General features: G+C 44.0%; 1 protein-coding gene across 1 annotated transcript; it reads right to left on the bottom strand.

Annotated features, from left to right (window-relative positions):
• Positions 1 to 604: 604 nt before the first annotated feature.
• On the bottom strand, positions 605 to 14,219 carry sycp2 (synaptonemal complex protein 2). The gene is made up of 37 exons (XM_076163370.1): positions 14,193 to 14,219; positions 13,897 to 14,037; positions 13,686 to 13,814; positions 13,498 to 13,602; positions 13,340 to 13,364; positions 13,162 to 13,247; positions 12,970 to 13,064; positions 12,848 to 12,882; positions 12,621 to 12,763; positions 12,440 to 12,489; positions 12,171 to 12,216; positions 11,854 to 11,952; positions 11,672 to 11,732; positions 11,309 to 11,457; positions 10,950 to 11,021; positions 10,665 to 10,754; positions 10,289 to 10,394; positions 9,727 to 9,907; positions 9,103 to 9,167; positions 8,572 to 8,918; positions 8,355 to 8,482; positions 8,196 to 8,232; positions 7,271 to 7,436; positions 7,115 to 7,179; positions 6,823 to 7,002; positions 5,647 to 5,821; positions 4,809 to 5,083; positions 3,688 to 3,972; positions 3,469 to 3,520; positions 3,175 to 3,309; positions 2,758 to 2,939; positions 2,516 to 2,610; positions 2,145 to 2,241; positions 1,977 to 2,035; positions 1,176 to 1,254; positions 776 to 832; positions 605 to 676 (listed from the first exon to the last, which is right to left on the bottom strand). The coding sequence occupies exons 1-37, from the start codon at positions 14,217 to 14,219 to the stop codon at positions 605 to 607; spliced, it is 4,191 nt and encodes a 1,396-aa protein (XP_076019485.1).
• Positions 14,220 to 15,393: the final 1,174 nt, after the last annotated feature.

The following is a 15,393-nucleotide window of genomic DNA, read 5'->3' as shown; positions in this document are numbered from 1 at the left end:
TGTCACTTGGGACTGTGCGGTCTGGGGGTGGGCGGGGTTACGGGGGTGAATTTGATATGAAGTGTACATACAGAATAACAATGTCTTCACTGAAAAGAGAAATACCTTTGTAAGCACTACTTGTCTTCAGAATACAAGGTCTTTTGTAAGAACGGCTCCTCTCATTTTTATTTCGTTTTCCAATTCAGAACGAGGCTAAAGAACTCATTTAAAGAACTGTTATTATGTTTGACATTTCAGATGTGGCTCCTGCCTAAACAGGCCCGTATTATGACTTTACACTTCAGAGGCACTGTGTCATCTTTCAAAGCTTAAATAACCAACATGAATCATTAATAAGTACAATAGTACAAGCTAAGAACGTGTAAAGGCCAATATATTAACACATGAATAAATGAAGACCCGTAGAACTGTAGCAACACCAGCAGCCCAGCATAGCCCAGCAGAGACTGAGTGAAAACAGTCCCATATAATCCAGGCAGAAGGAGACGGGAAACACACTGAAGGCTTTGCTGTGATAGAGCTGAAGTACACGGCTCAGTGTGCAGAGTGTGTGTAGTTCATGACCTATGGGGGTGAGACCTTGGGCTCCAGCGTGTTGAACTCAAAATCTGGCTCCTTCAGGGAAAAACAAAGCATGTAGGCCTCTCTTCACCGTCTGGATCTCTCCCTTTTGCTGTACAGGGCACACACACACACACAAACACACGCGCAGAACAACACAGTAACTATACCATTCTGAAGCTGAAGGGTCAGCGGCGTGGTGCAGACTCACCATCTCACAGACGAGTCTGTCCTGGACCGACTTCATGTCTTTCCTCATGTGACACATCTGAAAGCAGCGGGCAAAGCGTCAGGGTTTAGGTGGCGGTGACAGATGATGCCACCGTCGGGACACGCAGGGGGCAGTTTGACACGAGACAATGACAAAAGCTAAGTGCTCAGCAAAAAAATGACGGCAGACAGAGCAGAGGTGAGGTATATTTAAAAGCCACGCACGTTTCTCTTTCGATACGGGAACAGACAAATACCCCGTGAGACAAATGAAGCTTTCACATGATCGGCCAAAAGCAGTGTGCCCTGCGTTTGCTATCTGAGCCGAGTATCTGCACCGCTAATCAGAAGTGAAGCATATATCGGGTGTTAGCTGTGAAGGTACGTCCTCAGGATCACACCTGGGATGTGAATATCTGCTGCTCGTGCTCCAAGCTGGGACAAACGTTGTTTTCCAAGGTTTTCTTCAGGTTTGTGTATCTGGAGGGAGAAACCAAACAAGGGAGAGGCGAAGAAGCTGTGAGCGCACACAGGCCGAAGGTAAAGGATCAGACAGATGCTCACGTTATGTGGAACAGTTCAGAGTTGTGTAGTTGCTCTAAAGGTTATGGACTCAAACACAAACACATTCACACTTTTCTCAATATTAAACCGTGCATGATGCAGCAGACTGTATACGACACAAACACACCAGGACAGCATCCAGCACATATCTGCCCTGTGAGGCAGAGCGGTCATACAGAAACCACGCCGGAACAAAAGGCTTATGGCTCAGAAGAAGTAACATGCGATGGATTAGGGACAGAATGTGGGATCTGATTAAAGAAAAATGCAAAATGCTGGCAGAGAGAGGGGAACAGCTTGCAACCCTCTCACACCAACCTTACTGTGAAGACTGGTGGCAGTGGGAGAATGTGGGAGTGATTGTCAGCAGCAGGAACTGAGAGAATCTTAAGGGACAGAATGAACAATGACTTGATACCAACATGGGCAAAGTCCAGAAGAAAAACCTGCTTCATAGAGGAGCAGAAGGACCGGATCAGGGCTAAAGCTCTCTACATGAACATATGAGCGCTGTCCAGGTGAGAATGAAGCTGGAATGAATGCAGTGATAGCTCCACTCAGTCCTTCACACTGACCAACATGGCTCTTTCAGGGAGCACACACATACACAACGCACACACACACGTCCTAAATATCACCTTTTGGCCTCCTGCTGCTGGTAAGCACTGAAGGCCACAGACTGCTTCTTCCAGTATGTCTGTGAGAGAGAAACACAACATGGACACAACGTAACACAAATGCTCCCCAAGCACTTACAGGGTTATACTGCAGGATATGTTGTGATCATAACATTGATCTAAACCTACTGCCAGGTCTTTCTCCATGTTCTTCAGTAAGCTCTCCTGCTCCAGGTTCTGGATCTCCTCCAGGAGGACCTGCTGGACCTTTTCCAGCCTCTGTGTCCTGAGGTAGACAAAGTGAGATCATGAAGGAAAACTACATTGAATGAGACGCAAACGACCCTGGCTGTTGATGGAGGCTGTGAGACAAGAGGCTTGTAACAAAACAAAGTAGCAGCCATGGTGGGAACCTGACACCAGCAGACAGACAGTCAGAGGAGAGGTGTAGATGTCTCACTTTAGCACACAACCAGACATCACTCAGAGCTCCACATTATGATGTTTTTAAATTGATTTAGTCGACTCATCCCAGGGGAGGCACTGGCATTCTGACTGACCTGTACTTGCTGACCTCCACGTTGAGGGAGGACATGTGCTGTTGGACGGTCTTCAGAGACTGCTTACTGTAAACCTCCACCATCTTACAACGGCCCTGAATAACAACACACACAATATTCCCAGTGGTGTAAAGTGAAACAGGGGTAAGACAGACTGCAGTGAGGCGGTAAAGCAACCAATGCCTCTCTCTTTCTCTTGCTCTTCTGCTTTCTACAGCATTGTGTCACTATGGGTGTCAAACCTGGAACTTCTTCTTGAGCTCCGTGCCGAACTGCTGGAACACGTCATCTGTGTTTCCGCTGATTGTGGGCAACTCTGTCTCCTCGTCTATGTCCTGCGCTTCCACCTCACAGTAACTGGAGCTCCCGGCGTGGACAGAGGACACGGCCTGACTCGCCTCTCCTTCAGCAGACACCTCTGGGGCTACAGAGAACACAGTCACGTTCAGTAGGCATATTAATCACCAAGAGGGCGACTGGGACTCAGCTAAAGTGACATTATAGAGCACACTACAACAGTGCGGTAGGCTTATGACAATGATGGCAAACATACGATATGTAGATAAAAACTACGCTGGCTTTGCTCATAACACTCACAACTACATATGATCATTGTCATTTCACAACAAGGAGGTGTAATAAATAGATGTATGTCTTACATGGCTCCAGCAACTTCCTTGGCTTCAGCCGAGCAGAGTGCCGCCCTCTAAACTTGCTTCTTTTCTTTTCCACCTTCACATCGTCCTCTGAATTGCTGGACAAGGAATGGGAGAAGTGGCGCTTGTGACTGGGTCCTGCAATAAGGAACCACACATGATCCACAACAGGGATGACATCATGGGGTGCAAATCTATTTTATGTGAATCAATCATCAGATATGCTTTGACTCTGGCCTCTCATTTGAGAGAGAGAGGCCCGGAGGAAACCTGTAAAGGTCCAGGTTGCATATTCACCTGATCTGTGACTCTGTACAGACTTGGGTTTTGTGTCTGAACTTGGTGTTTTCTGTCAGGATGGAACATAATGTGTTAGTCATCAAGGTAAAAGCAACACAAGGTCTCTCTCCCTGCACTGCTGAGACTCCACCACTCTACAATTTCACTTCTTCCCTTCCCACTTGTGTTCTCCTCATTAAGATAATTACACACAAAGTGCTGGAAAGCCGTCCTTACCTCTACTTTATGAGCCACAGCCTGGGCGGCACTGGTGTTACCCTTCACTCTGCTGGGAGAGGAGGATTTAGTGGATGAGTTGCTTAGGGAAATATGGGACATCGGAGACACTTTACTGAAGTCATAATGAAGGCGATGACCAAAGGTGTCTCCGAGGGACGGTGACTGGAGAGGAGAGGGGACGGAAGACTTGTCCAGCCTCAGTCCTGTGGAGGCCAACAGGGGCTGAGAGGGCAGCAGGAAAGGAGACTGGAGTACGGAGAGCAGAGCCTCAACAGGACTTATCTGGAGACAAACAAAGTGATTTTGGTGTGAAGAGGGACAGGAAGTCATGAGTGAATGAGTGACAGGGAGGAATATGGCAGCGCATTAGGCTGTTATCTAATCACCATGCTCTTCATGGATTAGACAGTTAAATAACACATTTTCCAGAGTGCATTACCAGGGACAGATGGAGAGTCGCAACATTATTTCCTGCTGTCTGGTGTTAAATAAGTCACTTCAACCAAGCTGCTTAATCTTTCAGAACATCACTCGTAATTCCAACATGATATGCCTCATTACCAAACTCACTCAACCAGCCAAGTCAATTTTCCCATCTGAACCATGCCCCATGTCACCAAGTGTCTCTCTAGCTTCTACTTAGCCCTGACTTCTGTTAGTAGTGGGAGCCTCAAACCTCAAAAGTTGATGCTGTAGGAAGAGTTTCATTATTTTTCCATGCACGTTTTCTCATGTGGTCTGGACATTTCAACCAGCGACCCCCTGGTCCAGGACACAACGCCTTAAATTCTAGGTTCACTCCCTCTGAAGGTTTCAGTCATACAATACTTCACGACTCCATTCAAGTGACAATTCTCACATGACCGCTAGTTGACGTCAACAGGTTCCATGTTGTAAAGGTGTGAATCACCCACAGATGTAAAATAATGTGGGATGACTTATATGGAGTGAAGAGGACACGTGCTCAGACTTTTGAATGACTACATCATATTCCAGGCTTCAAGTCTCTGATATACTAGGAAGGTGAATGGCAACATGTGGTATATAATAGCTTTCTAACATTTTGATACATTACAAACATCAACAAAGGTTCGATTTTTGGTAAAGTGCTATTTTACCTGCGCTGCACTGGGGCCCTTAGCAAGAGTCTGACCAGTACGACTCAGTGACGGGGCCGAGTGGAGGGACAGAGTCTTAGATGTGATGAACCTCTCACTGCAGCAAGAGGAGGGCTTTGACTTCCCTTTACTGCTGACTGCGGTGTGAAGTTTGTGCTGGATGGGCGAAGGGGTGTCCTGGAGGGGGAGGCAGGGAGATGCAGGGAGAGGGGATCCCTGTGGAGTCAGGAGAGGCGAGCAGGCCACATCCAAGGTTGGGGGCAACATCTCAGCAGCTGTGTAGGGTCCAAGATAAGCACAGATGTTCACAACAGCTGGTCTCAGGAGGTGCACAGAGAGCAGGGGGTCAATATATACATGCTCTCCCTCGTATCAACTTACAGTAAAGAGGTTCAAGAGCATTCAGGTCATTTATGCAACACTTTGAGGCTTTAAAAGAAATTCTACAAAAGGGAGATCACATTAAAATGCATTTTGTGCAAACACAGATAACAAGGATGTGTTGAGCTCTTAGAGGCAGTAACAACAATAATCATGACTGAAACTGGGTGGGCCAAGTGAACCTGTTTTGTAAATTCGGAAGAACTTGACTTGTGACTCATTTAGAAAACTGTGTTTGAGCGTGACAGAGGCATGTTGCAATGTGTCAGATGTGCACACATCACACCGCTACAGACCCTCATACATTTGAATAGAATCTAAACAACGGTGTGTGTTAATGATGGGAAACCTCTTTGAGCCATGTCAAAAGTTCTATTACATTATAATTTAGTAATCGTGAAATATGTAGCATATTTGATCTCATAGCCGTTATGCCGGCGCGTGGTTTTCCACATACACTTGAGCCTCATCTTCTCGATGGGTGAAGGGGAGCCACAGGCCTGGCGAGCAGCCCAGGAATCCTTCAATGCACTGGTTTGTTCTTGAACCGGGAAGTCGTTTTTCTTAGTTAACTTCGTAGATGCCCGAGGCATCTTCTCATTCTTCTGCTTCTGGAAGGCGCGAGGTTTCTGCTGCAGAGGACACAAACACAATGTGCACTTACTGTATACTGTAATTAGGGTCTGCACAAAACCATTTCCAAGACACACTTCCATTACCATATGACCAAGAACCCTATGTGGAGAGCCAATAGTTCATGTATGCACAAATGTGTAAATTGCCACAGGACTTTAAAGGTTCAACCATCATAATCAGTAATGTATATATGCAGTAATGTAAAGCCTCGTTCATCCAAGAGGTAGATAGAGATGGACACCCACTGTGAGAGGACTGTGATGATCTAAATCTGATGGGCTGTTGCTTTCCAGCTCTAAAGGAAGAATGGATGACTGCTCAAATATGTTTTTTCTCTTCTTTACTCCAGCAGACTCCACAGGCACCTTCCCATTTGTCCCATGCTGGCCTAAGACCCATTTCTGTGGACGGACAAACAATAAAGACAAGGAAACAAATGCAACACTACTGTGAACACATTTATAGAAAATGGGCTACCAGAGGAGGAACATCCAAAATGTTAACTATGTACATTCATACAATCTGTAGTATTCCTGAGCTCAGGAGCCCAGTAAACCTGAGAAAGAACCTGCTTGTGGCTGAACTTTGTCATCATTTGCTGTCAAATGCAGTTTGTGCTAGAAATACAGATGCTTCATGTCATGTAGAACTTTATCAGGGTAACTCCATCTATCTATATCTGTATTTATATATTCTGTAGCTATAGAGGTCTCTACCTTGGGACTGGCTGGCTGATCAGACTCCGACTGACTGCTATGATGTTCACTCTGTAGCTTCCTATAGATTTTGCTGGTTTGCTTGCTCACAGTTTTCTTCGTCACTCTAGCTTCCTCATAAGTTGTCTCAAGTTTTCGCCACTGGTCAGTGAAGGAGAAGGAGCAATAGGGAAAGAAACTCTGGCTTTAGTCTATTGTGGCCACTGTAACTGTCCAACATAAAACATACAGTACATTTGTGTGTGTGTGTGTGTGTGTGTGTGTGTGTGTGTGTGTGGTGCCTTAGGAACAGGAAGCTGCTCTGGCTCTGACTGGCTGTCCTCAGTATCTGGCTCTCTGTAGCTCTTGGTGGCGGAGGCTGCAGCCCTCTGAGGCCTCCTGCTTGCTGCTGTGGGTCTGTTGGGGGCTCCTGCTGGTGGCTTTTTTGGCTGCACCACAGCTTCCTTCATACAGGACTTCTTCTGCTGAAACAACAGTGACACACTGTGGATGACTAGAAAATCTCAGGGTTGTAAAGAAAGTATTTGTGTAGACAGAGTGATAATAGAGATACATACAGCTCTACTGTCTTACCTTACTGAGTTTGGTATTTTCCTTTACAGGTTTTGAAGAGGGAGGCACCATATCTGGGGATTCAGCTGCAAGTACACAGCATACATTCCCTTTGAATAGTGTGCTTGCTTAAATACTTAAATGCTAAAGATCCAGTCTCAATTTGCCAAAGCCTACACGAAGAATCCGGTGCAAACGTCTTGGGCTTGTCACGGGCCTGTCTGGAGTATTTGGCAACTTTGGGTTTGGGTTTCCTGCACGACTCCCTGACCCAGCTGACCTCAGTCATGGCATAGTCAGTGTCCGTGTCACTGAACAAGTGCCTCTTCACATATCGTGTCTCCTGTCACACACAAGGCACAGAAGATATGGGCGTTGACTGCTCGCCCTGCACCGTACCATGCTTATCCTTCTATTTCTGACCATCATGGTGAAGAAATGTTTCAAATGCTTGTATTAAGTACAGGAGCACACACACACACACACACACAACCATGGATGCCTACAGCTCTTAATCATTGAAATCAAAGTGTACTTTTGCCACAGGTTGTTTGTTCTTGTTGTTTCTTGTTGTGCTTTTGCTGGGGAGTATAAAGGAGTCACGGACGTCACTGTTAAACAACAGGAACAGTGTTAAGTTGGGACAGATTTTAACACATCAAACTTTGGCAGATTCAAGACCAACCTGCTCCATAACGCTGAGGCATCAGTGAACACTTTGCTGTTTCCCTTAAAAGCATCAAAAAGCGACTTAACCACCAAAACAACATGCAAGTAGATACTCAACAACAAAATCTGAGTAATATTTACCCCAATACGCGATGGCTCGTCAACATTGAATGCAAAAATATCTTCACTATAGCATAGAGAAAGGTCAGACATGAGGTAGAGGAATACTCTGATAGCACAAAGATCAAATCCAGAGCTTCTGCTGAGCGACCTCACCTCCTCCTGGGGTTTTTTGCCCGAGGTTTCCTCACGCTTACAGCTCCATATACATCCGTCTATAGCAAATCAAGGTCATTGTTAACAACTTGGAGGTGTGCCTCGAAAACCTTTGCTGTGTGCCTCGACTATAGGAGGTCAAGTTATGATCACTTACTTTTGCCGCCGACACCCAGCTCCTATCAAATACTGGCCTGTCATAGACACACAAAAGTCAACAGTTGGTGCCGTCCTGTTAGCTATGACATTTGTTAACTTACTGCAGCTTCTTACTGTAGTGTCACATTACACACCCTGCAGTCATCAGTGTGTTTACCTGTTGACAGATGCTGGAAAAAAGCATTGAAGGTCAGTGTGTACTTCTGCCTTGGCTGTGGACTGGGGGAGGGTTTTGTAGTGGCTGGAGATGAGCTTCACCATGCTGCCTGCTACCTCTGCATCTCTCTGAGTGAAACAAACACAAGCAACACGCCAACACAACATGAAGAAGCAGAACACAGATATTCCTCTGCTCAAAACATAGATAGACATACCATCTCTTTGCTAGAGGAGGCCCCAGGAAGTTCAACTCTTGTGGCCTTCATGACATTAGCTTGCGAAGCCTTAGCTGGAGAAGCATCTGCTTTGAATGCAATCTGGCCCTTTCTCTTCTCTTTAGCTCTACCCTTCTTCTTGACCTGCCGCTCCTTAGAAACACACAATGGGGCATTACACATGCTAGCAGAGCTTCTATCTCGACAGTCCTCCCTGATCTCAGACTGCCGTCCTGGCTCCTGAAGTGGCGGAGCTGAGGTCCCCTCATTGAGAACCTTCTGCAGGCGCTGAGTGAGGTCGCTGTGGAAGTGCTTGTAGCTGACTTGGCCTGATTCTGCTCCCTGGGCTGAGGATGGGCACTCCAGCTGTTCCAGACACAACCGGGGCTCTTAAGAGAACAAACTTTTATTTTTTCAATAAATCGTTATGAGGCATCAAAGCAACATTGCAGGAAGAACTAATGAAACAATTTCTATTTTTCTAATACACCTTAGAGACAGTGAAGATAGAAGAGTGAAATCATTGCATACCTGACTTCTCTTTCTGTGTGGGCATTACCGTCTCAGAAACCCTCCGCTTGTTCCTATTAGAAGATCTACAATTTACACACATAAGCGTGTTAAATGCTGTACACACTGGTGTACCAGCAGCAGTGCACATGGACACACACACATCACAGATCGGTTATGATGACAACAGCTGAAAAGCAAACGTCACTTTGCTTACATGTTTTTCTCATTGTTCCCAGTGGGTTGGGTGTCAGGTATGAATGTTTGCTCTGGAAGTAAAAAAGGGTCACTGATCAGGTCACACTAACATTGTGGTAGTATTTCTGGGTTAAATCAATGTCAGTCTAATAATACTGCACCCTGAGGCTCCTGCTCTCTTCCTTGTCCTGCTAGAATCGTCTCTCTTGCTTTTGCCAGTGGGATATTCTGTAAGATAAACACACAGATAACACAACAGGCAGCAGATAAGATGAGTAAGTATAAGTGACAAAAGAACACAGTGAAACCAGTGTGTGTGTGTGTGTGTGTGTGTGTGTGTGTGTGTGTGTGTGTGTGTGTGTCTTTAAATGTTTTAAATGTTTTAAATGTTACATCTTCTGGTCAGACAGTGACTCAAATCAACTGCTAACTACAAAAAACAAACACAATGTCCCATTTTGTTCGCTGCGACACAGCGTGTTTCCTGCCTGCTGTGCCGTGGCCAGTGTCACTGCACTGCTGCGGCTCGTGACATGACCAGTCTTAGCAGCGGTGCTTAGCTGTCCACTTTGTCCCTCTTGGTCACATGAATAGACCATATCCAAAGACGGCCTCTCTTTACCCCAGCCTAGAGAGACCAAAAGGGAGAAGAGAACAATGTTACAACCCCTGGTTTAGATCAACTGCACCCATAGAAAAAATGTGAACCGGCTCAGGCAATATGGTAGATGTGGACATTGATATGTGAACTATACATGCCATTAACATATGTTGAGTCAATTGTCCCTCAATTCACACTGTAATATGTCAGCCAAGCAAAAGGTGAAAAAGCTGAAGAAGAAGAAGCTGAAGATATCTGTATCATTTTGCTGTAATGTCTCAGCCAAAAGCGTTTAAAACGTTACATATGCTTTAAATTGTTTAATTTCTTCATTTCTATTCTATCATTCCTCTTTCCACACCTGGTCCTTCAGCACCTTCTTACAGGACAGACTGAAGCGTCACCTACGTAATGGCTTGGCAGCAGAGATGGCGCTGCCACCATGACTTCCTCCTGAGCTGCTTGTGATGAAGGTGGTGGCTTCTGACATCTTTGACTTGGCTGGTGTCACCATCTGGATGACAAAAGAGAAACCCTGAGTAAACCATTCAGAGCAGAACTCTGTGGCTCTGTGACCTCATACAATAACATTCTATTCTTGCCCCCTTCACGGCACATTTACAGCTACAGAATAGAAACCATTTAATTTCCTGCACCAGATTGAGCCAGACTGACTGTGAGGATGTCCCACACTCACACTTTATATACTCCGTACATTTAGTCATCATGCAGACTTGATGCCACACGTTGTACTTGATGTTTATAGAACACAAATGTCTTTCACCTGTGCAAGTGCAGGAGGGGCTGGTAAACAGTAGGGGGCAGTACTCTTCTCACTTTGACTGGCAGATATCTGACTCTCTGGAACTACAGACTGCATGGGAACAGAAGAGGAACGACAAACACAAACTATTGATGTTCATGAAATATTGAGCTTTCCAAAATGCTCAAAGCACATTTAACATTTCACATAAACTTAATTCTTAACTGATATAAATGTGTTGGCAATGGTGATAACTCCTCCTTCCATAATAGCTGTCACTAAAGAGTCATTTCAGCTTTTCTTTACCTGGGAGTTCTCATCCATAACAATTTGGATTGTGGTCTTCACTACAGATGTCCTCTTCTTTCCTACAAATCTCTGACAGACAGAAGCAAACAGCAAGCAATAATGCTTTGTGAATACTGATTGAACAATACTTTAACACTCTGCTTGGAGCAGAACCAAGAATGCAGCAATCCTAGATTGTGCAAGATGATACGAGTTCAATCACAGACCAACCCTTAAGCTTGAGAAACTCATTAAAAATAAAAGCTGTCAAATTATCTTCTTAGAGTGTGCCAAGTTATTTTCTCTGCCATTGTAATATCTCTAACACTCAATAACAAAACATAAACGGAATGATCATCAGGTTGTGGTGTCCCTACTGTATTCTTGCCGTGTCCATAGACACTATGAACGGCTCGCAGGATGTCCAGGCAGGAGCTAAAGTAGATGGTGAGGTTAGACCCTTCCACAACACCGATGATCACCACCTCCGACAGTTTTAGATTGAAGACCTGCATCTTATCCTCCTCTGGGAGCGGGAGAGGGAGAGGGAGAGGGAGAGAGAGAGACATCATAATAAAGGCAAACACTCAAAAGACATGTAATGCCAGTGCCACAAATGTTTCTATGACTATGTATCACAAAGAACCTAGTGTGTAGACAGATACTATCAACATGTAACAAAGTGGCCTATTTGTGTACTAAAACTAGCAGTAATTCAATATTCTTTGTGTGCTGATTACCTGTGACTGTGTAGCTTTGGACCTCATTCTCAGTGATGCATATCGTCTCCCACTGACTGTCCTGCATGAAGGGAACGGCACTCAAAACTCACACTTGTAGGACTCAATGTCAGTATCTACTACATGTACAACCACTGTTAAATACATAGATGTAACATTAAGTGAGCTGAATGTTGAAGTACCTCTGTGTCAGCCAAAGAGAAGTAAAAAGAGGTGCTGCGGCTTCCAACATTGAAGTCGATCCAGAACTCTTCCAGTTTATCATCAGACGGCTTCAGCAGCTGACAGAATAACCGCACCGTGTCAAAACATCAGCACACAATGGAGCTCATACATGTATACAGACTGCTATAAAGACATTCTGATGTAATGTCATTACTTGTTCCCAGGCATTACTGAGTGTTTATCAATTGAACAGATCCCATGCAAGAAATAAAAGTAAAATTCCCAATTTTCCTACACATCATAAAAACTGAAATGAAATTCCGTGGATACTGACCATATGATTATCCAGATAAACTTCCATACAAGGGTAGGAGTACACTCTGTATACAGACAGGAGATTGTTATTCTACAGCACAGCCCCATCAAGCAAATATGGATGCAATCAAAAGACAATATGTTAATGTTGCCACAGAGTGTTACATCTCTATACTATATGTGTGAATGACATCACTGAGATGGGGAAAGTGCTAACATAACCATTCTCATTCATTCTCTCAGTTTTTGCACAGGGCCCTGAGTTATGGCATGTGTGTGTGTGTGTACCTTCTGTCTGTCTGCATCCCATTCACCATGTTCAAAAATTTACGGCAATCCTGAAATCACACACATTCACATGAAATCCTGTGAGACGGCTGGTTTACTGCACCGCTGTAGTGAAACAAACAGCTAACAAAGACGGTGACGGACACGGGTGATGCGCTCAGCTGAACTGCATTTCATTTACCGTCTCAAACTCATAATCTCGAATCTTGGCAAAGCCGTTGGCCACATAATCCATGCTGAACCAGCGCTTCGATAGCTCTTTCCTCTGTGTGGAAGAGGCTATTCTGCACAATGCCTCCACCAAGGTGACCTGCAAGTCGTAATCTGACAAGAAAAGAGCGTTGTGCACATTTTTGAGGTGTTTATTGTTCATATTGTGGGGACATTTTTTCTGCTGAGCAAACTTACCACCACCTTCAAATATATGATTAGCCAGCTTGATCCTGTAGAAATACAAGGAGGATTCTGAGTTGTGTGTAGATACGATCAAGAATTATGTTAAAATGGTGAGGCCCATCACACACACGTACATGACATCTGAGGCCTCCTGAGAAGTCAGGATCTTCCTCTGTTTCTTGAGCTCCATGGGGATTTTGTCCAGCATTATGTTGAATTTCCGAATGGCCTTTGGTGAGATTATGATCAAATTCATTTCTGAGCACAACCCTGATCCACAATTCTTAATAAAGTTTCTTAAATAAATTATAAATCTTATTCCAAACCTCTTTCTGGACAGCAATATGGATTCTGGGGTCTGCAGCCAGCTGGCCAATGGGATACAGAAAGGACTCTGTGACTTTGTATGTTCCTGTAAAATACATGATGCACTAATACCACATCAATAATGGATGATAGAAACGTGTCATGTAAAAGAAAGAGCTTTCACTTAAGATGACATACCATCTTTGCATGCTCCATGAACAGCCTGGCAAAATAAAATGTGAGTGTTATTATAAAATGGACACTTGCACGTTTGATTTGACTTTCACATGTTCACACAAAACGTCATTCTGCACAAATCTGTAGACATTTGAGTTTACTGCTCCATATTAGCTCACCATTAACAACTCAAAGAAGCACTCCGAAAGGTTCAGCAGGGTCTCATTCCTCTGGGAGCCACATTGGATCCAAAGCTGCCTGCATTTCTCAAACCAATGAACCATGTGCACATATGCAGTTTTTATGAATATGTGCCCAAGGACATTAATTAAGTACTTTAAGTACCTTAAACGCCTGCTATACTTATCTTTTTGACCAGGCCTTGATCTATGACCCCAGGTAATCCTTGTCCTCCAGGCAGCATCAAGTCTTTCCCACATTTGTAGAGGACTGTGAAAACCAAACTGGCTGATTTGACATCTTTCTGATCTAAGCCCTTCATAAGAAAATAGATATATTGTTAAATGCACAAACAAAACAGTATTAAATATCACAGAGTATGTTTGGTTCTGTTTTACCTTGCTGAATAATTTGTCCAGTTTGGAGAGAAACAGTTTGGAACAGTTTAAAGCAGCTGCTTCATATGGATCCTGATGCACGTACAAGGCCAGTGCCTGCAGATCCCCACATTTCAATGCTGCGTCTATGAGTTTCTCCAGCTGCACATGAGAGGGTTCATCGATATATAGGATATACAGACTGTCTGTGTAGGTTAGGTTTAAGTGCAATCAATGGACACGTTTGACTCCTCAATAAGCTTTGACAGTTTCGCTTTTGTTATCTTGTTTACATATGCCAGGTGTTTCCCTCCTACCTGCTCTTGTTGTGGACCAGGCGCCATTTGTCCCACTGAGGAGAGCCAACACAGCTTTAACTGTACAGTCTTTCAGCTGACTGTAAAAGTAAAAGATCCATTTTAAAGTCCATAAGCTAAATGTTTACTACTACTTTAAATTACAGCAATAAATCAGTGTGAGTTAGCTTTAGTAATACAACATACATATTGTGGCTCAGTTCCTATCTAATCTACTCTTTATATCAAATTAAATCGGTTAAACCTTGATATTACTTATTTTTGTCTTGTAAACGTTAAACAAAGCTCGCCATTTTCTTGTCTCTCATGCTAGCTTACATTTGCTACTTCCAAACAGAATGAGTATACATATTAATGCCGCCGCGGTCCGTGTAGATCGTTCACAAGTGGACAACACATTTTATGACTTGAATAGGAACTAAAAATACATTACAATAACAAGAATGAAGCTAGGACACCATGAAACGGCGGTTCTTCTAACTTCTTCTAACGCGTCTGACAATTTAGTTCCGTCCAGAAGCAAACGCGCCAATTTTCTCTCTTGCCACTACGCATGCGCATAACAGATCTCGCACTAACTGCCTGAGTTACGATGATTGGTTATATCGTTCGTAATAAATAAATAAGAAGACCTCATCTAGCTAATAACGATGACGATAATGATTTGTTAGATCGTTTTAAATAGTAATTAAATAATAAGACATCATCAAACTGATTTTTTATTTTTACACATTTGTTCAAAACTTAAATTAAATTTGCTATTAAATATATACAAGAATGGAAACACCTTTCGGAGGTCCGGAGTCGAGCGCACGGGAAAGTACTGGGGATCGAGAGGGAGACACTGCCACGGAGGACACGAAACAACAGGCACAGGAACGGTAACAAAAGCATGTGTGCGTCAACATTTCATTTTTGTTTCATTGTTTGCTGTGTGAACATTTCTTGCTGTAGCCAACAGGGGGCGCTTCGCGCTAGTCGAGCGACTGTTTGCAGCACGTCACAGCAGTCTGTTTGCGGCAGTCATTTTACGTCTCATACGCACGTGCATTGATTTCCCTCATATTGCTGAGCGAGGCGAAAAGTACCTGTCTCATCTGTTTTGCAGGTGAGTAACGTTTTGAGAGGAAGATGCAATGTTACTTAGCACAAAGTTCGAATGAGTGATGTTTAGATTTTGAATAAAAGAAAAGTTGGAGAG

The sequence above is a fragment of the Genypterus blacodes genome, unplaced genomic scaffold (assembly GCF_046128005.1).
Source record: "Genypterus blacodes isolate CSIRO-AG114 ecotype Tasmania unplaced genomic scaffold, CSIRO-AGI_Gbla_v1 ptg000131l_1, whole genome shotgun sequence".
In the NCBI taxonomy this organism is placed as follows: domain Eukaryota; kingdom Metazoa; phylum Chordata; class Actinopteri; order Ophidiiformes; family Ophidiidae; genus Genypterus; species Genypterus blacodes.
The sequence above is the reverse complement of the archived record's forward strand: the minus strand, read 5'-3'. Positions and strand labels throughout refer to the sequence as shown.

What these genes read in the sequence shown, in the direction of transcription:
- sycp2 (XM_076163370.1), bottom strand. Translation starts at nt 14,219, where the DNA reads ATGGCGCCTGGTCCACAACAAGAGCAG. An exon ending in GGGATGCAGACAGACAGAAG is followed by an intron (nt 12,217 to 12,439) that starts GTACACACACAC and finishes GTCTGTATACAG; the next exon opens with AGTGTACTCCTACCCTTGTA. An exon ending in GTTTGCACCGGATTCTTCGT is followed by an intron (nt 7,180 to 7,270) that starts GTAGGCTTTGGC and finishes GTGTACTTGCAG; the next exon opens with CTGAATCCCCAGATATGGTG.